The 22,379-nt window shown below is 44.3% G+C and overlaps 1 protein-coding gene across 1 annotated transcript; it reads left to right on the forward strand.

Annotated features, from left to right (window-relative positions):
* Window positions 1-10,879: 10,879 nt before the first annotated feature.
* PTGDR (prostaglandin D2 receptor) lies at window positions 10,880-21,521 on the forward strand. The gene is made up of 2 exons (XM_081137556.1): window positions 10,880-11,858; window positions 18,281-21,521. The coding sequence occupies exons 1-2, from the start codon at window positions 11,013-11,015 to the stop codon at window positions 18,518-18,520; spliced, it is 1,086 nt and encodes a 361-aa protein (XP_080993682.1). The 5' UTR covers window positions 10,880-11,012; the 3' UTR covers window positions 18,521-21,521.
* The last annotated feature ends 858 nt before the right edge of the window (window positions 21,522-22,379 follow it).

Genomic DNA, 22,379 nt, shown 5'->3' on the forward strand with positions numbered 1-22,379 from the left:
TCTCAAAATATGAATAATTTTCCCCCAATTTTAAAAAGTCTTGGTTTTGCCCCTCTGCCTCTCAAGTTTTTAATTTCTTTTTTTCTTTTCACAGCCAAACTAACTGCTGGATCCAATGACTCATGTCCCACTCCTTCATCTTCTGCAATCTGATAATCATTCTACTCTGGGCTCTCAAAGGTCATCAGTGACTTCCTAGTTATCAGAGTCAATGATCTTTTCTCAGCTCTTATTTCCCTTGACCACTTTGCAATATCTGAACTATTACAGACTATGGAAGAGAGACTGCTGGTTGACCATCACACATCCCACTCTCCCCTTCTCGCCAACACAACTCCAATTTTATTCCAAGTGTCCAACTAAATGACAATATTTCCAGCCTCCCTTACAGTGGAGATGGCCTTATGAAATATAGGCTGACATGCTTGTATTCATTAGGTTAATGCCAGTTGCTGTAACAGATAAATTCTAAACTCCCATCAGCTTAGACAATAGTTTTTTGTGTGTTTTCTCACATAACACCCAAAATGTGTTCCAAGCCTTCTACATGGTCATTCTGAGACCCAGGTTCCCTCCATTTTTGGTTCATTCTTTTCTAGGACCTCAAAGTCCCCTACACTGAGCTAGCAGATAGGAAAGGGGTATGGAAGAGAGCATGTAGGAGGCTAGCATTGAGCTGTATGTTGACATATAACTACAAGGAGACAGGAAAATGTAGTTTGTGTGTCTGCCCAAGAGGAGGAAATAAATTTGGTGGGCAACTAGCCAGTCTCTGCCCCACAGCTAAGCCATTCAATAACAAATTCTGGCCCAGCCAAATCAGCAGGCATGATTGGAATAGGCCATAGTCACAGCTCCCTAACTGGGTGCCTTTAGGGTAGGAAATCTCATTTGCTGGGTCCTTAAGGCAACAATTAGCATTTCTTCTTTACTCTCTGCCATAACAAATTTATTACTTGTAACATATTTTCCTTCTTACTTTTGTTGTCATAAACCTTGAATTAATTTGCATTCTGCCATAATAAGAACCACTGCCAATCACAATCAGACTTTATAGCTGTGAAAAGTGAAGTTTGAGAAATACTGAGATAAATAGATGAGATAAGCTGGAACATGAATTTGTATTTTAAATCTCCAAAGAGAGACAAAATTGCAAAATTTGAGTCTCGTTGGTTGTTGTCAACATGTCTTTTGCCACGTTAGTGCAATTCACTCTATAGACACTAAACCAAAGTCCTTTCCAGCATTCTTACCCCGGGGTATACTGATGTAGATAACATTTACTGTCTACTCTTGATCCACTGGTTAAAGCGTCATGCCTGCCCTGGCCAATGTTGCTCAGTGGTTAGAGCATTGGCCTGCACACCAAAGGGTCACAGGTTCGGTGCCCGGTCAAGGGCACAAACCTGGGTTGCAGGTAAGGTCCCCAGCTCCAGTCAGTACTCATGAGGGAGGCAACCAATCGATGTGTCTCTCTCACACTGATCTTTCTCTCTTTCTCTCTCTCTCTCTCTCCCTCCCTCCCTCTCTCCCTTCCACTCTCTCTAAAAAGGCAATGGAAAAAATATCCTCAGGTAAGGGTTAAAAAAAAAATCGAAAGTGGCATGCCTGTGGATTACCCTTCATTCAGCTCAGGTTACTCTCTAATTGGAAGGCATCTGTCTGTATTTAAATTCAACGTAATCACACAAATATTTGAACAAGATAATTCCTCCTCCTCTCTCTCCAATATTATTATTATTTTTTTTAAATATATCCTTATTGATTTCAGAGAGAGGAAAGGAGACGGAGAGAGAAAGATAGAAACATCAATGATGAGAGAGTCACTGATGGGCTGCCTCCTGCACGCCCCCAACTGGGGAGGGAGCCCGCAACCCGGGCATGTGCTCTGACCGGGAATCGAACCCGGATCGCCTGGATCCTAGGTTGATGCTAAACCACTGAGCCACGCCCAGCCGGGCTCCAATATTATTAATAGTAATAATAATAATTCATTTGAGGGCACCTGTGAGCCACTTAGATTTGGGGATGAGGGTGGGGAACTACTGAGAAGAATCTGGAGGAAACCATTGAGTGATCAGAGAGCTGAAATAAAAATCCAAGACTATGCTGAGAGTAAAGCTAGATCAAAAATGGTGTGAATAAAATAATAGAATTGGAAAGCTGTGACCTAGGCTTTGGCCTAACTGGCCTGGGGTCACCAGAAAGGTGTTTGGGGAGGCTCCTTTAAACATGAGGCGAGTACCGGTGAAGCTGAAGGACACCGCTCTGGGTCTCAGCTGAGATGCCCCCTGCACTGTCCTGGAGTGGATGCTGCAGTGCACCTCCCAGGTCCCCTTCAGGACTGAAGAACTCACTCCTCCAGCTGCTGGCACCCAGGCCTTCACCGTCAGCCCCTCCAAGCATTGCCTTGTTTCAAGTGCTGCACCCAAGCATGTGCCCTCTTCTGCTCCCCACCCCCTAGGTCTGGCCCACCCAAGGGTGTAAAGGCTCTCACCCCAACCCAGGACCACTGTGAGGGTCCCCCTCAGCTTCTGAGCTTCTAGTGAGGTTAGTAAAGACCTTTTGTTAAAACTGGGTCACAGCCTGACTTCTTCCTCTGCCCAATCCTGCTCCTGTTCCTTTCCTTTCACAGGTGTGGATGCAAAAAGTGCTCCTTAATAAATACCCTCCAGCTAACCTCCGTCTCGGGGTCTGCCTCACAGAACAGCTCAGCCACGCCTGCCCACAACCCCGCAGAACACGCGCAGACCGCTGGACCAGCGCAGGCATCAGCGAACCGTCACGACATCCAGCTGGGTTAACAGAGGTATTACTCCCCCATTTCTTTATTCCCAGTCATCACCAATAGCTATATTTTAAAGTTCAGGCTGATATTTACAGTTAAATCTACAGCCAAGCTAAAATTGGCAGAGTGTTCTGGAAACAGAAAGTCAAGGGAGGTTGGCCAGGACACTCCCACTCCCCGCAATCTCCAGGGGATTGAATCTCTCTCACTTTGACAGCTCAAAGTATCAAAACGGAATTTCCTGCTGAACAAAAGGTTACAGGACCCTAAAAAGCAGGAATCAGGTTTTTACATTTACAAAATCGCACTATAATTATATATTCAAATTTGTCTGTTCACATTGTACCATATATTTTTCCAGAAGTTTTGTCTTATAACCAAATGAAGCAGCCTAGTACAGCTCTGCAGATAACGAAGATAATTTCCCCATGTAACTGGGCCCAACATATTTTCACTGAAAGTTTCCCTCTTAGCCCTGGCTAGGTGGCTCAGTTGGTTGGAGCGTTGTCCCTATGCACCATGGTGTTTTGGGTTCGATTCCCGGTCAGGGCACATGCCTAGGTTTCAAGTTCAATCCCAGGTCAGACCTGGGAGGTGGAGGAGGGTATGGGGGGATAAATGGTGATGAAAAAAATAAAATAAAATAAATATATATTTTTTAAAGTTTCCCTCTTAACCATATGACCCAGCTATTCCACTTCTGGGTATTTGTCCAAAGAAATCCAAAACACTAATTCAAAAAGATCTATGCATCCCTATGCTCACTGCAGCATTATTTACAATAGCCAAGCTATGGAAACGGCCTAAGTGCCCATCAGCAGACGAATGAGTAAAGTTGTGGGATATATATATATATATATATATATATATATATATATATATACATATAGATATATAGATATGTAGATATACACATACATACAATGAAATATTATTTGGCCATAAAAAAAGAACAAAATATTACCATTTGCAACAACATGGATGACCTAGAGGGTATTATACTAAATGAAATAAGTCAGAGAAAGACAAATACCATAGGATTTCACTTATATGTGGGATCTAAAAGACAAATAAGCAAACAAACAAAACAGAAACAAATTCATAGTTACAGAGAACAAATTGATGGGTGCCAGATGGGAGGGGGTTATGGGGCTGGAAGAAAAAGGTAAAGGCATTAAGAAATACAAGTTGGAAGTTATAAAATAGTCATGAGGATGTAAACTACAGCATAGGGAATATAGTCAATAATATTGTAACAACTAGGTAGGGTGTCAGGTGGGTACTTATCAGGGGGAATCACCTCATTAGTTTTATAAAGGTTTAGCCACTATTCTGTACACCTGAAACTAATATAATATTGAATGTCAACTTTAATTTTAAAAAATAAAACATAAATAGAAGAAAGGGGAAAATATCAATCCATAATTTTGCCATCTCAATTTAAAAAAAAAAAAAAGTTTCCTTCTTAGGAAAAAAACATCCTCGTTACTCTGAAAGCTGATCTAAAATTTACAACCGTGTAGAAGTCACATGACATGTCACTTGCCTTCCCTTATTTGCTGTACACTCCACAGTGACCCCACGCCTGGCACAAAGTAAGAGCTCAAAGAACACTTGATGCACCAATAATGATACGTTTCTTGACTGAACAGTGAAGTTGTAAAACAGGATTTCTTAGGAGGAAGGACAGGAGACTCCAAACTTAAGCCTGAGAACTGGGCCGGGTGAAGAAGAGCTAAGCAGGCAGGAAAGCAGCCGGAAACCCATGGTAAAGGCCAGCTACATTGGCCAGGAGGAAACGCGTGGTTTCCTGAATTGTACCCGTTCAAAGCCATGAACTTTGAAGCATGACATATTCAGCATATATACCATGTCAGGGGTCCACAACTGTCCCTTCAGTCACACCTCGGAGTGACTGCAAAAAGGTTATTTATAGTCCTGGCTCCTCTCTCCCTGTGCACTGCTCTTGGAAGGGGTGTAGAGGTTCAGGCGGCTGCAACCGAAAATAAGGCTGCAAAGAACTGGAGGAGGCACACTTCGCAGAGCGCCACTTAAAATGTCCTTCAAGGAGGGTCCTTTTTTTTTATCCTCACCTGAGGATATGTTTGATTTTTTTTTTAGAGAGAGGAAGGGGGAGGGAGAGAAACACCTATGTGAGAGAGAAACATTGATCAGCTGCCTCTAGTAGGCGCCCCAAGTGGGGACCAAACCCACAACCTAGGCACGCGCCCTGACTGGGAATCAAACCTCAGTCCTTCAGTGGACGGGACGACACTCCAGCCGACTGAGTCGCACCTGCCAGCGCTCAGATTCCTAAGCTAGAGTCACTGGGCCTCCTCTGGGCACCGTCATGGGATTTCAGGAACCCGAACACCCTGTAATTGGTATAAACTGAGCACACGTGTGTGTGTGTGTGTGTGTGTGTGTGTGTGTGTGTGTGTGTGTGTGTGTAGAGGAGACCTCAGATTTCATCAGATTCTTGTGTCTTTTGGTTATAGGACCTTCTCCTTCTTTCAATTTATCAACTCAAGTGGGGCTCTTCTAAATCCATCAATATTCATTAGGGGCTGTGGGGGGGTGGTGAGAGGTGGGTGTGAAAGGAAGGAGATGAAAGACAAGGGAACTAATTGTGTGGAAGGCTTTCTATTAATTAAGCGAATAGATGTGAAAGGATTAGAGAGTGCCCCGCATATATAAGGGCCTATAAATGTTCACTCTTATTATTATTATTACTCTGTTAAGTGCCTTATGCTTTCTGAACTTCACAATGACACTATGAGGTCAGTGTAAGTCCCATACAGTAAACCCTCAATTTTGTGGACCTGGATTTAACAGACTTTGCATTTAATGAACAAAATTTCTGGTCCATATGTCATATGTGAAAATTAACACCTTGTTAATTTTAAAATGCTTTTAAACAAGATTTGCTTATAATTAAATTAACAGGTTATTTTTTTGTTATTAATTCACTGTTATTTTTAACAAATTTTAGCAAAAAGGCCATATACTGGAAAAAAAACATAGTAATTTCGCTGACATAAATACATGTTACATATCTACAACTATAGTCTACATATTTAAATCCAAGAGCAATGTTCCGAGAATGATTAGCATGTGATCACACCACATTGTGCCTGGTAATTGGTTCTGTTGTCGTGAGGCATGACTTTCTGCAGCAGTTGTAAAGCCTGCCCCTGATGTTCCCACATATGCTAAGCCACCCCCCAGCCATATGCATTTATTTACTCATGGTGACTAGTGAATGCACGAATTTATTAGACCTACTCAATATAAATTTAAAATTATAATAATACATATATAGAAAACTCTTCTGTGAAATTAAACTTTTCATGCATACTTAACTTTAATTACACAAATGTGTCTACATAAGTAAAAACAATTTGTCAAAGTTTTTAACATATACATGCAGAAAACCTACTTTATTATGGAACAGACTTTCAGCTTTAATGAACACTCCCCTGGGTCCCAATTAGTCTGTTATATCAAGGTTTTACTGTATCCAATTTATGAGGAAACAAACTCAGAGATTGAGTAAACTAACCCAGGGTCGCACAGCTAGTGGTAGAGTTCAGAACTAATTCCAAAGCTTGGATTCTTTGTCTCCACCCCATGGCCAGAATTACTGACCAGGCTTTCTCTGGAGGCAGCTTCCTTGACTACCCTTAAGGCTTTCACATCCAAACTTCAAGGGTCTTGCTCTCTCCCTGAGTTTGTCCATTAAAACAGGCACTGAGCCTAAGAATTAGCTTCTTCAAGCCAAGGCATTATCTACTTGCTCATGTACCATGAACCCATACATCCCACTCAAATTCCACACACAAAGCTAGTTCCTCTCCCAGGGTATCAAGTGATAACTACAGACATTAATCACACTTAATCCCAATAAACTCCCTTGCCTCTAAGATACAGCCAAGTCAAAGGCCAGAAAGGAAGAAATGTTTTCTTATAGTAACTAACGAGAGTGAGGAAGCTCTAAATCGAGTCTACTATTTTCTGGTTTTAAAATCCATGCTAGCCCGACCAGAGTAACTCAGAGGTTTAGCATCGACCTATGATCTAGGAGATCAAAGTTTAATTCCCAGTCAGGGCACATGCCTGGGTTGCAGGCTCAGTCCCCAGTAGGGAATGTGCAGGAGGCAGCCAATCAATGACTCTCATTATTGATGTTCCTGTCTCTCTCTCTCCCTCTCCCTTCCTCTCTCTGAAATCAATAAAGACTTTTTAAAAAATAAAAATTTTTAAAAATAAATTAAATCCATGCTAAAAACTGCAGTTAGCCCTGGCCAGTGTGGCTCAGTGGTTAGAGCCTCAGCCAGTTCACCAAAGGGGCCATGGGTTCGATTCCTGGTGAAGGGCACATACCTGGGTTGCAGGTTCCAGCCCTGGCCCCTGTAGGGGTACATGTGGGAGGGAACCAATAGATGTGTCCTCTCACATCAATGTTACTCTCCCCACCCCTTCTCCTCCTTTCCTTCCTTCCACTCTCTAAAAATCAATGGAAATGAAATATTAGCAAATCAGATCCAGCAATGTATTAAAAAGATCATACACCACGACCAAGTGGGATTTATTCCAGGGATGCAAGGCTGGTACACCATTTGCAAATCAATAAACGTGATACATCACATAAACAAACTGAAAGATAAAAATCACATGGTCATATCAATAGATGCAGAAAAAGCATTCGATAAAATCCAACACCCATTTTTGATAAAAACTCTCAGCAAAGTGGGAATAGAGGGATCATACCTCAACATAATGAAGGCCATATATGACAAACCTACAGCCAACATCATACTCAATGGGCAAAAACTAAAACCATTTCCCCTAAGAACAGAAACAAGACGGATGTCAGCTTTCACCACTCTTATTCAACATAGTACTGGAAGTCCTAGCCACAGTGATCAGACAAGAAGAAAGCATAAAAGGCATCCAAATTGGAAAGGAGGAAACAAAACTGTCATTATCTGCAGATGACATGATATTGTACATAGAGAATCCTAAAGACTCCACCAAAAACTACTAGATTTAATAAATGAATTCAGCAAGGTTGCAGGGTACAAAATTAACACCCAGAAATCGATGGCATTTTTATACACCAATAATGAACTCTCAGAAAGAGAAACTAAAAAACAATCCCATTTACCATTGCAACTAAAAAAGTAAGATACCTAGGAATAAACTTAACCAAAGATCTAAAAGACCTTTACTCGGAAAACTACAGGACACTGAAAAAAGAAATAGAGGAAGAAATAAACAAATGGAAAAAAATACCATGTTCATGGATTGGAAGAATTAACATCATTAAAATGTCCATACTACCCAAAGCAATCTATAAATTCAATGCAATCCCTATTGAAATACCAACAGCATATTTCACAGATCTAGAACAAACACTTCAAAAATTTATATGGAACCAAAAAACACCCCAAATAGCCATGGCAATCTTGGGAAAGAAGAACAAAGTTGGAGGGATCACAATACCAGATATCAAGTTATACTACAAAGCCACTGTAATCAAAAGAGCCTGGTACTGGCACAAGAACAGGCACATAGATCAGTGGATTAGAACAGAGAACCCGGAAATTGACCCATGCCATTATGGTCAATTAATATTTGACAAAGGAGGCAAGAACATAGAATGGAGTAAAGACAGTCTTTAATTGGGCAGATACATGCAAAAAAATGAAACTAGACCACCAACTTACACCATACACAAAAGTAAATTCAAAATGGATAAAAGATTAAATGTAAGACATGAAACCATAAAAATCCTAGAGGAAAACATAGGCAGCAAAATCTCAGACATCTCTCGTAGCAATATGTTTGCTGATACATCTCCTAGGGCAAGAGAAACTAAGGAGAAAATAAACAAATGGGACTGCATCAAAATAAAAAGCTTCTGCACAGCAAAGGAAACCATCAACAAAATGAAAAGGGAGCCCACTGTATGGGAGAACATATTTGCCAAGGACATATCGGATAAAGGGTTAATGTCCAAAATATATGAGGAGCTCATACAACTTAACAAAAGGAAGACAGACAATCCAATTAAAAAAGGGGCAAAGGACCTAAATAGGCACTTCTCCAAAGAGGACATACAAATGGCTAAGAGACATATGAAAAAATGCTCAATGTCGCTAATCATCAGAGAGATGCAAATTAAAACCACAGTGAGATATCACTTCACACCTGTCAGAATGGCTGCCATCAACAAGTCAGTGAATGACAAATGCTGGCGAGGATGTGGAGAAAAGGGCCCCCTAGTACACTGCTGGTGGGAATGCAGACTGGGGCAGCCACTATGGAAAACAGTATGGAGATTCCTCAAAAGATTAAAAATTGACCTTCCATTGGACCCAGTGATCCCACTTCTAGGAATATATCCTAAGGAACCTAAAACACCAATCACAAAGAACTTATGCACCCCTATGTTTGTAGCAGTGCAATTTACAATCACTAAGATCTGGAAACAGCCCAAGTGCCCATCAGTAGATGAGTGGATAAAAAAACTGCAGCATATTTACACCATGGAATACTATGCAGCTGTGAAAAAGAAGGATCATTTATCCTTTGTTACAGCATGGAGGAAACTAGAAAGTATTATGCTACGTGAAATAAGCCAGTCAGAGAAAGACAAGTACCACATGATCTCACTCATATGTGGAATATGATAAACAAAATATACTGATGAATAAAATGGATCCAGAGACATAGAAGCATGGAACAGACTGAGGGATCTCAGAGGGAAGGTGGGGAGGGGGTGTGGGTGGGGAGAGATTAATCAAAGAACTTATATGTTTATAAGCATAACCCATGGACACAGACATTGATATGGGGAAAGCCTGGGGGTGGGATGGATGCAGGGTGGAGGGGATCAATGGGGATAAAAAGGAGACATCTGTAATATTTTCAACAATAAAGATAAAGAAACTTAAAAAAAACAAGAAGTGGAAGGAGAAATAAGTGAGCAAATAAACCAAGCAAGCTGTTGGAGAGATATAGGAAGAGAGGCAGAAAAGCAAAAAATAATCATAATCAATAAATAAAATAAAAATCAATGGAAAAATTATCCTCAGGTGAAGATTAGCAAAAAAAACAAACCAGAAAAACTGCAGTTAAACATCAGCTACCAAAACATTTGTGCTAAAACAGGTGAGAATTCTGACCATTGCACTGTACTGAGCACTTTTCAGGGGTCTGCACTTTGCATCTTACCCCTGTGCCTCAGATGTGCTAAGCAGGATGGCTACATGTTACCTTCTGAGAGGCTAAGTCAGTCCCTCAGGGTCCCACGGGCAGTGAGCAGCAGCAATAGGACTTGAACCCAGGTCCCTGGGATGACAGCACCAGTGTCCCTCCTACCAGGCCTAGCAACCACTGTGATTCCTGGTACCCAGGGCAAGCATCTCCCTTGGTTTTCCCTGCAGCCACTTCCCTGAAATCTAGCCAACCTTTGAGGGGAGAAGCCAAGACCGATGGACTTTATCAGTAGAAGACCCGAGTTCCAGGTCCAGCTGTGCCACTTACTAGCTTTGTCATCTTGGGCAGATCACTTAACCTTCTCAGGCTCAGTTTCCTCACCTACGCAGGGAAGGTCAATGCTCATTGGCGCACGGATCCAGAAGAGGGTCCAGCTAAGGCCTCTGTTCTGCAGACGTTAGTTACCCACCCACTCCGTAACCCACTAATGCAAAAACTAGGTGGTAGCCCTTCCTCAGCCGCCCCACTGAGCCTCCCCTCATCTCCAGGGGTCTTCGTGGCCCCCACCTCCCCGCCTCCTTGCACACCCCTCCTCCCTAGCAGCTGCTGTTTAATTTCCCCTTCGGTTCAGTAGTGTTCTCGCCTTGTGGGAAGGACTGGCCGGGGTGCTCGGAGTCTAGCAAACTTTCCTTCTTTTATCCGACTCTGGGCAAGCGCGTCTGCCCTGAGCGTGGGGGCCGAGCTCCCCGCCAGCCTGCCGCGGGCTCCCGCACGGCGGCGCGGGGCGCTTGGGGCCGCCCGTCCCGCCCCTCGGGAGGGGTGTGACCCGAGAGTGTAGATAGGAGGTGCCTGCTGTCGGGCACACCCGGCGGCCCGCGGCGCTTCCTCCGCGCGCAGCCTCGCGTCCCCAGGAGCGCGCGGAGCGGCGGGGTGTCCTCAGCGCCCGCACGCGGGGCCCTGGCCCGCCCGCAGCCCCGTCTGCCCCGGCGCGCCGCCCACCATGAAGCCGTCGTTCTTCCGCTGCCAAAACACCACGTCGGTGGAGAAGGGCTACTCGGCGACGATGGGCTGGGTGCTCTTCAGCGCGGGCCTCCTGGGCAACCTGCTGGCCCTGGGGCTGCTGGCGCGCTCGGGGCTTGGGTGGTGCTCGCTGCGCTCGCCGCGCCCGCCGCCGTCGGTCTTCTACGTGCTCGTGTGCGGCCTGACGGTCACCGACTTGCTGGGCAAGTCTCTCTTGAGCCCCTTTGTGCTGGCGGCCTACGCGCAGAACCGGAGCCTTTGGGGGCTGGTGCCCACGCCGGGCAGCTCTCTGTGCCAAGCCTTCGCCTATATCATGTCCTTCTTCGGCCTCGCCTCGACGCTGCAGCTCCTGGCCATGGCCCTGGAGTGCTGGCTGTCCCTGGGGCACCCGTTCTTCTACCAGCAGCACATCACCCTGCGCCGGGGCGCGCTGGTGGCGCCCGTCGTGGGTGCCTTCTGCCTGGTTTTCTGCGCGCTGCCCTTCGCGGGCTTCGGGAAGTTCGTGCAGTACTGCCCCGGCACCTGGTGCTTCATCCAGATGGTCCACGAGGAGCGGTCGCTGTCGGTGCTGGGCTACTCGGTGCTCTACGCCAGCCTCATGGCGCTGCTGGTCCTGGCCATCGTGCTGTGCAACCTGAGCGCCATGCGCAGCCTCTACGCCATGCACCGGCGGCTGCGGCGGCGCGGGCGCCTGGCCGCCCCGGACCGCGCGGGGCCCGGCGCGGGCGAGAGAGCGGCGTGCCCGCCGCCCCTGGAGGAGCTGGACCACCTGCTGCTGCTGGCGCTCATGACGGTGCTCTTCACCATGTGCTCCCTGCCGTTAATTGTGAGTCGCTCCCGGCCCGGCTGCTGGGAACAGGACGCGCGGGGCCGCGGGTGCGGGGCGGGGCGGGGGGGGGCGCGTGAGCGCGGAGCCGGAGCCTCCGCGCCCTGGGCCGGCCGGACTTGTTGCTTCGCTGCCACAGAGGGTTCCCTCCCTGCACAGCCCCAGGACAGGTAACCCAGTGCGCTGAGGCGGAAGAACATCAGAGAAGCCAGGGAAAGACAGAGTCCCACGGTGCCCCGGAGCCCCGCGAGCCCCTCGAGCCCCGCGAGCCCCTCGAGCCCCTCGGGTGGGCAGAGCCCCCCCCCCCCCAGCGCTTCCGCCGGGGAGGGTCCGCGTTACTTCCACGACGCGGAGCTCGGCGGAGCAGCGCCCGGCTCCGCCTTGGCAGTGCGCGTCCTCCCTGCTTGCCGACCGCTCGGTACTGTTCTATTTCCTTAGACCCGCCCGTGATTTTAGCGGCATCCGTGGTGGCCTGACGGGCCCTGGACGTTCTCCCGGGTTTTGGCCGCGGGAAGGGAAGGAGGGAAGGTGTGGTCCTGCCAGAGCGGTTTGCACGGGCGAGGGACTGAAAGCAGAGGTTCGGATTTTCAAAACTCCTGCGGAAACTTGGAGGCGCCCGGGTGCTGTTTCTGGTGCTGCCGCGGAGGGTGGTGGTGACAGAGGCCGAGAGGCTGCTCGAAGGCAGCTGAGGGTGTGCGGCTCAGCCGCCGGTGTCGTCTGGATAACCTGTCTTGACAGGTTGGCCTGGTTTCTGCCTTGGCAGGCGAGGTGACACGAAAGCCATTATTATCTCTGGTTTCAATTTACGAATGGGGGTGGGGATGGAGACTGAATTACCTCGTGGTTTTGAAGTTTTGAAAGTATTTCTTCCTGTGGTCCCCACGGAGACTCTTACAGGACGGCTGAGGCTTGAGAAGACGTTTCCAGAATTACCCCTCTCCCCCTCCCCTGCTCCCCACCTCCCTACCCCCCTACCACTCCACCACTCCCCACCCCCAGTGTACTTGTTCAACATGAGCAACATTTAAACTAATACATTGCCAATTCAATGCCTTTGGAGTCTTGAGACTTCTGTGAATAGGAAGGTTAAATTTCTTATAGCAATGTAACAAGTTTGGATGTTACTTCTAGGGGTGGATGAAAGTGAAATATAATGTGATTTTCCCTCAGATGAAAGCTTTACTGTGTGGGGGTGGGGGTGAGGTGGGAGGAGAGTTGTCTGTAGCTTCATCCTGCAGAGTTAGGGTCAAAACACCCAAAAATAAATAAATCTGTATCTATATAAATAGGTATAGATGTAGGTACAGATATTTAGCAGTGGCTGTCAAATATTACCCCGCTCAGAATCATCAACAGGACTTTTAAAAACATAGATGGCTGGGCCCCATTCCCCCCGGAGTTTCTGAATCAGACGTTTCTAAAGAATTCTCATTCTTAACAAGTTCCCACATGAGGTGTAAGCTGCTGATCCAGGGATCACATTTGGAGAATCCCACTCTAAAGTAGGACTTGGCAAACCGCAGCCCATAGGCCAAGTCCATCCTGCCCTCTGTTTTTGTACAGCCATGGAATCAAGAATAGTTTTTACAGATGAACATTTGTGATCAATGTGATGATAGGACACACGAACTCTGAACCCCCAATTAAACCAAATTTTCCTAGGGGAAAAAAAAGATTTTTCTTTTCTTCTTAATAGACATGTATTAAAAAGCAAATTGTACTTACTTTATTATTATTATTACATTTTTAATTTCATCAATAAAAGTTGTGGAAATGTGTCTTCTCTCAGCATATAAGTACCCACCAAATATTCACTGTTTGCTTTTTATCCCGAAAAATAGAAAATATTTACTGCCCAGCCCCTTACAGGACATGTTTGCAGACCCCTGCTCTAAAGCAACAGCCTTATTTACTTGTGCTGTGATAGAAGCAGACAGTAACCAACTGCCTGGATACTGTGTCCTGAGATTAAATGTTTTAGGAAGAACTGTGCTGAAAGCAGCATTATACAGCGGAAAGATCATCACATTTGGACACACCTCTAAGGGGAGTTAAATAACTCATGGGATCATGAGGATTGAAGGAAATAATGGATTTGAAAGTGATTTCCTAAAAAAGTGTAAAGTTTCAAAGATATGCAATGCAAAAGGCACCCTCCACAGGATCTATCATTTTCTAGGAAGAATAGGGAGTCAGCATCAGGCATGGGCTTGAATCTGGCTGCCTCACTTACTAGCTAAGATAGTGGCTTATTTACCTTTCTAACCCCAACTTCCCTCAAAGGAGGACAGCCAGACTTGCTATGTAAGATAATTATAAAGATCTGAAGATATATACATATATCCTAACCAGGATCCTGGCCTAAAAAATCATTGTCACCATTATCACTAATTATTATTTCCATTTATTATCACCTGCTGGACATAGAAAATTAAGAAACATGGTCTCCTCAGGGATAGCATTATATTCTAAGGCAGTGGTTCCCAAACTTGTTTTAGTCTAAGGACCCTTATTTACTCTTAAAAATTATTAAGCACCAAAGAGCTTAATTTTTGTGGATTCTATGTATCAGTATTTATCATATTAGCAATTAAAAATAAGAAAAATTTTTAAATATTATTGCAAAACAAGTTAAGAAAATGTACTCCTTGTATTTTTGTAAAGATGCAAGGAAAACTCTGGGATTTCAAAAATAATTAAGTGAATGATAATAAAGTACAGAGATTATAGCAGTTAAAACGGGGGGGGGGGAGCATGCTAAGAGCACAGACGTACGAAGAACAGTCTCTGAGAATGCACATGTGTTTCCTAAACCGACTACCATAGAAAGGTCTAGAAAACACTGGAATACACAAGCACATATTCCATTAGCCATGGCAACGACGATGTCATCACACATCGGGTAGCTTCATAATACTTACTGTATACCTATGAAAGGATGAAAGTTAAATAGGCAGATAATGTCTCTTTTTGAAGACAGCTTTGACCCTGCAGACACGCTGAAAGGGTATTGGAGACCCCCACACTTAGAAAATCATTTTTCAAGGAATGGATCCGGGAGGGGGCCTTTTTTTTTAAATCTTATCCATATCATAAATATTGTATTTCATTAAGCTGATGAAAAGTTTGTTGGAGTATGTTTTTTTAAATTAACTTTGCCGTAATGCTGAATTAGAGAGTAATACTTAACTAGATTGAATTTTCAAATTTCCAACTTGATTCAGTGAGGAGAGAGTCTGGAGAATACGAGATGAGCTTTTGAGGCAGTTCGCAGCAGATTCTCTAGTGTGAATAACATATTTTCATCAAAAGTACTTTTACCTTAGAAAACCACAGTGTATTGGAGGTTGGTAGGGGGCAGGGGTGGATGAGAGAGGATGTTCATGAATAGATTAGCTGCAATAATTGAGAGGCCTAGAAGCCAGGTAAAGATAAGCAATTGCATATATCAAGTCCACGGAGTCAGAGAAGGGCTAGAGGACATCTGCATGTGTTGTGATAACTCTCGTGTGTGTTTCATTTTGATGCAGAAAGAAGGGGCAGGATGCTCTTTCCAAAGGAGACTGTTAGAAGCATGTAAGGAATGGCAGGCAAGAGACGGGCCCAGGGAAAAGGGTCCGAAGTGGATTTAAAGGGCTAGAGCAGAGGGCACAGTATTGTGATGGCTGGACTGGTAGAAGAAGGCATGAGGATGGAGAGAGCTCTCCAGAACAGGAATATCCTGTCAAGATGGGTCTCCAGAGTTGGCAACAGCCCAGTTTCTCAAGGACTCCGAAATCCAACAGAGGGCGCTCTTCTCACACTGATTCTCTGTGTAAATTGACCTACTTTAAAAATGCCAGGTGTACATTCTGAGGTTATTTGTTATTTTAGCCTCTCTTATTGAAGCAGTTTATAAAGTATGTTCCAGAGAATACTTTTGATGGACAGAGATTTTTTTCAAAAGTCTAAATTGTGTTCAAATTGATAAGTTGTGAGAATTAATAGAATATGTACTTTGATCGCTGTCATAAATGAAGTCATATTTTTAGTAAACTCAAAAAATACAAATAAATTAAAAGCCCAGGTGTAGATCAATACACTTCTATTACAAATCAGGTGACTTGAAAATACAGTTAACCTAATAATACGCAATAGGATTGACTTGGACAAATACTGCTTTAAAGTAAAATATTTGTTTTAATTATACAAATACCATTCAGTTACAAAGATCCCAGCTAATCAAGTATTTTCAAATAGCCGAGATTACATCTTGCTGCACTGTACTTTGAGGAGAAAGGAGAAAATGTAAAGACAGACTCATATAAACATTTGCTTTTTTTTTTTTTTTTAATCTTCACCTGAGGATATTTTTTCCGTTGATTTTTAGACAGAGTGGAAGGGAGGTGGAGGGGAGGGAGGGGGAGAGAGAGAGAGAGAGAGAAACATTGATGTGAGAGAGACACATAGATTGGCTGCCTCCCAAACAAGCCCGGACCAGAGTGGGTATCGAACCTGCAACCGAGGTACATGCCCTTGACTAGGAATCAAACCTGCGACCCTTTGGTCTGGGACCGATGCTGGAACCACTGAGCCAAACTGGCCAGGGCAAGCATTTGCTTTTTAAATCAACCAAAGTACATAGCCTGTTGTCATCCATTTATTCATCCAGCACGTATCTACTACCTACCACATTCAAGACACTGTCACTGTGGGATATGAAATGAGAAGAACATCACATCTGCCCACAGAAGCTATAACACCAGAGTGGGAGGGATTGATTAGGCCCACAAGGGAGTGTAGAGAAGGAAAAGAGCCACTCCTGATAAAATAATAATAATAGCTAATTACTGAGTTCTCATTCTGTGCTAGGATCTGTCGTCAAGGTTTTTACTTATACTTTCTTATTCAAAGTTCATAACAGTCCTTATGTATCCCCATTGCATACATAAGGAAACCGAGTAACTTGCTCGAAGTAACACAGCCAACGAGGGACTCTGTCACACCCAGGTAGTTGGACTCTAAAGTGGACATGCTTAGCCAGTATACTTCACTGGGACTTCCTAAAGGGAGTAATATTTGAGGTCGACCCTGAAAGGAGGTAGGATCTGGGCATGCCATCAGTTTCCACATCTATAAAATGGAGATAATGGTCTTACTTCCTTCATGAGGTTTTTGTGAGAACGAAATGAAGTTTTCAGCATCGAATGCTTGGAACAGGGCCTGGGAACATGGGCATCAGCTATTGTTATTACTATTAGTATTATTAAGCAGTGATGATGGGAGAGGGCTTGCAGTTACAGAATATCTCCCTAAGTGCACAGATGGGAGTAGCTGGGCCCACTAAAACGCTGTGTAGAAGAGAGAGTCAAAGGGTAAGGAAACAATTACTGGAAAGCACGTCTTCTCCAGCAGATATCCCTTGATTGCCCTAAGTGGGTCTGGCCTGTGCACTTACTCATATCCCTCCCACTAATGTTGAGTTTGCATATTTTCTGTCCCATTAGGGTCTATTTTGTCCCATTATGGATTTAGAATCTCAGTGGGCTCCGAGAGTGTAACAGCATCAAGAAACAGTGGCCGGCCTTCCGGGGAGTGGGGGGCCGTGGGGGGCAGTGGTGATGCCCAGCTAGGCAGCCAGGCTGGCTGAGTGGCAGGTAAAGCCACAGGTTAGAGCAGTTCGCAGGGCTCTGAGGGGGCCCAGAGGCCTCAGGGGGCACCAAGGCAATAGGGGTGACTGGGCAGGGCTTATACTTCTATGTGTGTGTGTTTTCCTAGCGTGGAAAGAGGGTGTTGACCACAGAAAGGTCACCATCTATGCTAAGAATAAGTGATTTACAGGAGTTGAACAGGTCCTTTCGCAAGTCTCCTGTCTTTTCATTGGAGTATTTCCTGTCCCTTCACATCTACGAAAAGCTGCTGTTTCACTGATGTCTGCACACACGTGGCATTTCACAAGTGTGACTTATTTCTGAGCTACCTAATAAGAGAGGATAGGAAGTAGGCAGAAGAAAGAAAGCAGAACTTAGAGAATATGGAAAGAGAATCTTAGTATTTATGGAAGTGTGGTGACCCTGTTTGTAAAAGATCCAGTCAACTCGATGAGTCCCACCTCAGCGCTTCCTCTGCATGGCCAGGCAGGGACCCTGAACCCCAGGGCTCACAGCAGGTGGGACAGCCTCCAGGGACTTAGAGCAGGTCCCCCAGGAGCCCCCCCCCACTTCCACTGAGCCTCCCGCATCAGCCCTGCACCTTCCAGGCTCCTCACTTGCACCCATCAGCTGCAGCAGTTTTAGCTACTTGTAAATTTGCCAGAAACAAATATTTCAAGCAAAGCTGCCATGATCTCACAGAAAAGTAATGTGTCCTAAATGAAGTGAGTGGATATATTGCTGCCATCAACCTTTTGATATTATACTGGATTGTTTTTGTCTTTAAAACAGTACCGGGCTTACTACGGAGCATTTAAAGCTGTCTCCAAGAAAAACAGAACTTCTGAAGAAGCCGGAGACCTCAGCGCCTTGCGTTTTTTATCTGTGATCTCTATTGTAGACCCTTGGATTTTCATCATTTTCAGAACATCAGTATTTCGGATGTTTTTCCACAAGATTTTCATAAGGCCTCTTATGTACAGAAATTGGTACAGCAATTCCTGCCGAACTAACATGGAATCCAGTCTGTGACAATGTTTGACAGTCTCGGGTAAGCTGAGGAATGTACAGTATCACACTTTCCATCAAAGAACCATGCTAAAAAAAACACCTTACAGTTTAAATCCTCAAAAGGTATTTCCCATAACAAAACAGCTCAATGTTATTTTCAGAAGAATTTGATATCTTAACAAGATATTGTCACTCTATATTCATGAACCAGTTAGGTACATTTTTTTTCATTTCAAGGTTTTAATAGCGGCTAAAATTTCACATATTGTAAACAGTGTTAAAAGTCTTAAAGCAATGATATTAATTGTTCTAACATTTATACTTGGTGTGCCTAATTTTTAGAGAAGTCTTGAGACTTCTGGGTCTTTATTTAAATCCAGTAGAAACATCACTGTCTACAGTTACATGATGGGTGTTCTTAAAATATCTTATTCATATCTAGTGAAACCGAATTTGTTTATTTTGTATCACAATTACTCATTTAAGTTGTTGTGGGGGTTTTTTTGCCAACTGATCTAAGTATACCCGAATTATAGATGCTCCTCAGAGAAGTGAGGTGGGAAACGCAGCCAAGTCAGGAGTTAGGAGGGGCCTTCTCCAGCCACCATCTGGAAGGTGCCACTCCGCACATGGAGAGGCGAAGCTCTACTTAAGTAGATGTCAGGCAAGATGTGACTGTGCTGCTACCCAGAGAAGAAAAATTAATGTTTACCTTTTAAAGTCCAGTTTCCTGCATATTGAAGCAGGGATATTAGTCGGAATCAAAATTTGGGAGTGCCTACAAAATACTGTTTCAATTTTTGGCACCTGCATTTTATAGGTTCACCATATTAATGAATTTTAGGGAGGAAGGATTTATGCTTCTTTGAGAACAGTGATGTGAGACTTACCACATCACTGCCTACCACCACCTGTGGTTGTGTGAAGCCGCAGGGCACTCAGCAAAGGGAAAAGCCCACCCAGGACTCAGTCAGCCTCAGCTGAGGGGGGTGGCAACGACCTTAGCATCTACCTGTGAACAGCCAGGTTCTGCTCTTGGTGGAGACAGTGAGGTCTTATGGAGGTTCTGGAGAGCTGTGCACGTCTGAAACGAGCCGGATGGGCTCCGATGGAGCAGAGCTCAGCACTTTCACTGTACATTTAAATGTTTACAAAGGTTAGCAACACTATGAAAAAAGGAAAAAGTGGGGGAAATACGCTGCAGCTGTTAAACCAAACAGGAGACTCTAAACCCAGCGCATAGGTAAAGACTTCTGCCTTTGGTGGAAGAACAGATGGGGACGTTGGCGGCGTTTCAGCATCCCTTAGTCCCTCTGTACCCTGGCACCTGCAGACTCTGAGATGGAGAGCCAGCTGCATTTGAACAGATCGGAGACCCCCGTCCAGCCATCCCTTCCAAAGACCAGAGTATTTGCCTTTATTGCCAACTTAGCAGCAATGCTACCTTTCACCTTTATATCAGTGATGGTATTAACCTGGGGGGGGGTGTGTGTGTGTGTGTGTGTGTGTGTGTGTGTGTGTGTGTATGTGTGTGTGTGTAGCAACACTGTGAAATGGCCAAATTAGGAATACAGGAATTATAATTTTAGAGTATATATTTAGAATATATGAAAAATTCAGTCATTTTCAAGGTTTAATTTTCATTTGTGTATTTAATGTGTGAACACATATGTGTTTTATTGTCAGAGGGCATGCACTTCTTTGTGTTCTCTTTTTGGAAAGTGTGTTATGATCATTGTCAAGGTTACCTGAAAAGGTCCCAGAGGAATCAATAAACATATCATTATAATAATTTGCAGGGGAAATTACTTTTCTTCAAAAAAAGAAAAGGGTTTTGTTTTCTCTTTTGAATAAAGAGCTTCCAGCATTGTTTCATTCCTTAGCAGTTTAATAGGCTGTTCGGCTAGCATTTATATTACTTTAAATAAGTCGGCAAAGGTTTATCCAAGGGCTTAATGACCTTTTCTCTACAAAATGTACATATGCTATCCTGACAAAATTCACGTTAACTTAAAAGTCAACTCCTCCTTGACCTTCACTGGTTGATTCATTAGTTCATTAAATAAGTCTTCATCGGCACATACATTGTGCCAGGCAGTGGGTTAGGTGCTGAGGAGAAGAGTACACAGGACTCCGAGCTGACCCAGGAGCAGGGGGGGGCACAGGCATGTACCGTCCCTTAGAGGAGAGAAACCCCAGTAGCGAATGTGCACACGGCCCTGTGAGAAGAGGAGGCCTCCACTAGGGGGACGTGGGGCGCTGTCAAAACTTCTCAACAAGATGCTTAAGTCAAGAACTAAAAATGAGTAGGAATTTTGGCTCCACAAAGGACACAAAGATATGGTTTACGCAAGAGGAAATACATATGGCTAATAAATGTAGAAAGATTTCCTGCCTCATCAGAGAAATGCAAAATTAAAATCAAATTCTCAAGGACCAAACCAAAGAAGTGTGACTCTCACTAACAGAGGCTATTATTAGGTAAGAGCAGCATGGATATCCCTCTGGTGAGTTTGTTAGTGTGTCCCCCTTTTGATAGCAACCTGACAGTGTAGATCAAGAGCCTAAAAGTGTTCTTCTCTACTGTTGTAGTCATCCCACCTTAGAATCGTCTCCCCGAAAATAATCAGAGACCACCCAGCCAAGTTCATAAAGGGCCAACTATTAGGAAGTTTCATTTTGTTCCGAAATCCATCAAAGGCTGACTGAGCGAGCTGTTCCTGACATTTAGGGGAGAGAAGGAATCCCATCAATACCCAGCAGTGGGATGACCCCAGAACTCACTAGCCATGCAGCCTCCTTGCTCATTTCCCTGAAGATCTCCGTGCTCCAGGCCGGCGCTTCCCCAAATCCGTGGTCTGGACCAGCAGCGTCAGCATCACCTGGAACTTATTAGAAATATAGATTCTCTGGCCCCACCCAGACCTGCGGGCTCAGAACCTCGGGGATGGGGCCAGCAAGCTGTGCTTTAACAAGCCCTTCAGGTGATTCTCGTGCGTATTAAAGTTTGAGAACCACTGATCCATGCAAAAAAAGAAGAAAAGACAAGAAAATAAAGTGTGCAATAGACTCCATAATGTTTGTCTGACGCCTGGTTCTCAGATCTAGTCACTCACACCTGACTCCCGGGAGTGTTTTGTCTGTAATGTTCTTAAGGCAGCTCCAGCATTTACACAGGGGCAGCCACTACTGATTCTTCACATGCCCAGAGCACCGATGGCAGGGACGAGCCTTTGACCCCTGGCGGGTAAGAGGCTCCCCCTGATGTGCTTCTTCAGCCTCCTCCGGATGCTTATTGGGCCTCCGCCTGCCCATTGTTCTGAAAGAAAACTAATGGGCATTCACTCACAAAAGCATTACCAGAGATTATATCTAAAGATGAGATTCCATTGGGGATTTAATAATATTTTTTAGCTCTCTGTGGAATAGAGATCCCCATTAAATATATACTGCTGTTTTTAAGCTTTTGTTGTTTGATCTTTTTGCATATTTTTAGAAATGCATTATATGTTTCATCTTCCTTTCCAGGCTTTAAAAGATTTGAGGACCAGGTATTCGACTATGTTCCTCCTTTTTTCCCTAGTAACTAACATGTACTGTAGAAGGGCTATAAACATGTTATACATGCATATTGAATAAAAGGTGTTCTCTTCCACCATCCCCCCCAAACATAAGTGTCTTCAATAAGAGGCTGCCATAACTTGGCCAGAGTCCTCTGTATCTGATGAAGGATGTTCTCACGCCAGCAAATAAGGATTTTTTTTTTCCTTAGGCCATCCAAAGGTGAAAACAATAATTGCAGAAGGAAATATTTTTGTTCCATATTTATTCCTACTGTCCTAGAAATTAGGGAAATTAATTTGTTTCCATTTTACCCAGG

The sequence above is a fragment of the Miniopterus schreibersii genome (assembly GCF_964146895.1).
Source record: "Miniopterus schreibersii genome assembly, chromosome: 1".
NCBI classification, from domain to species: domain Eukaryota; kingdom Metazoa; phylum Chordata; class Mammalia; order Chiroptera; family Miniopteridae; genus Miniopterus; species Miniopterus schreibersii.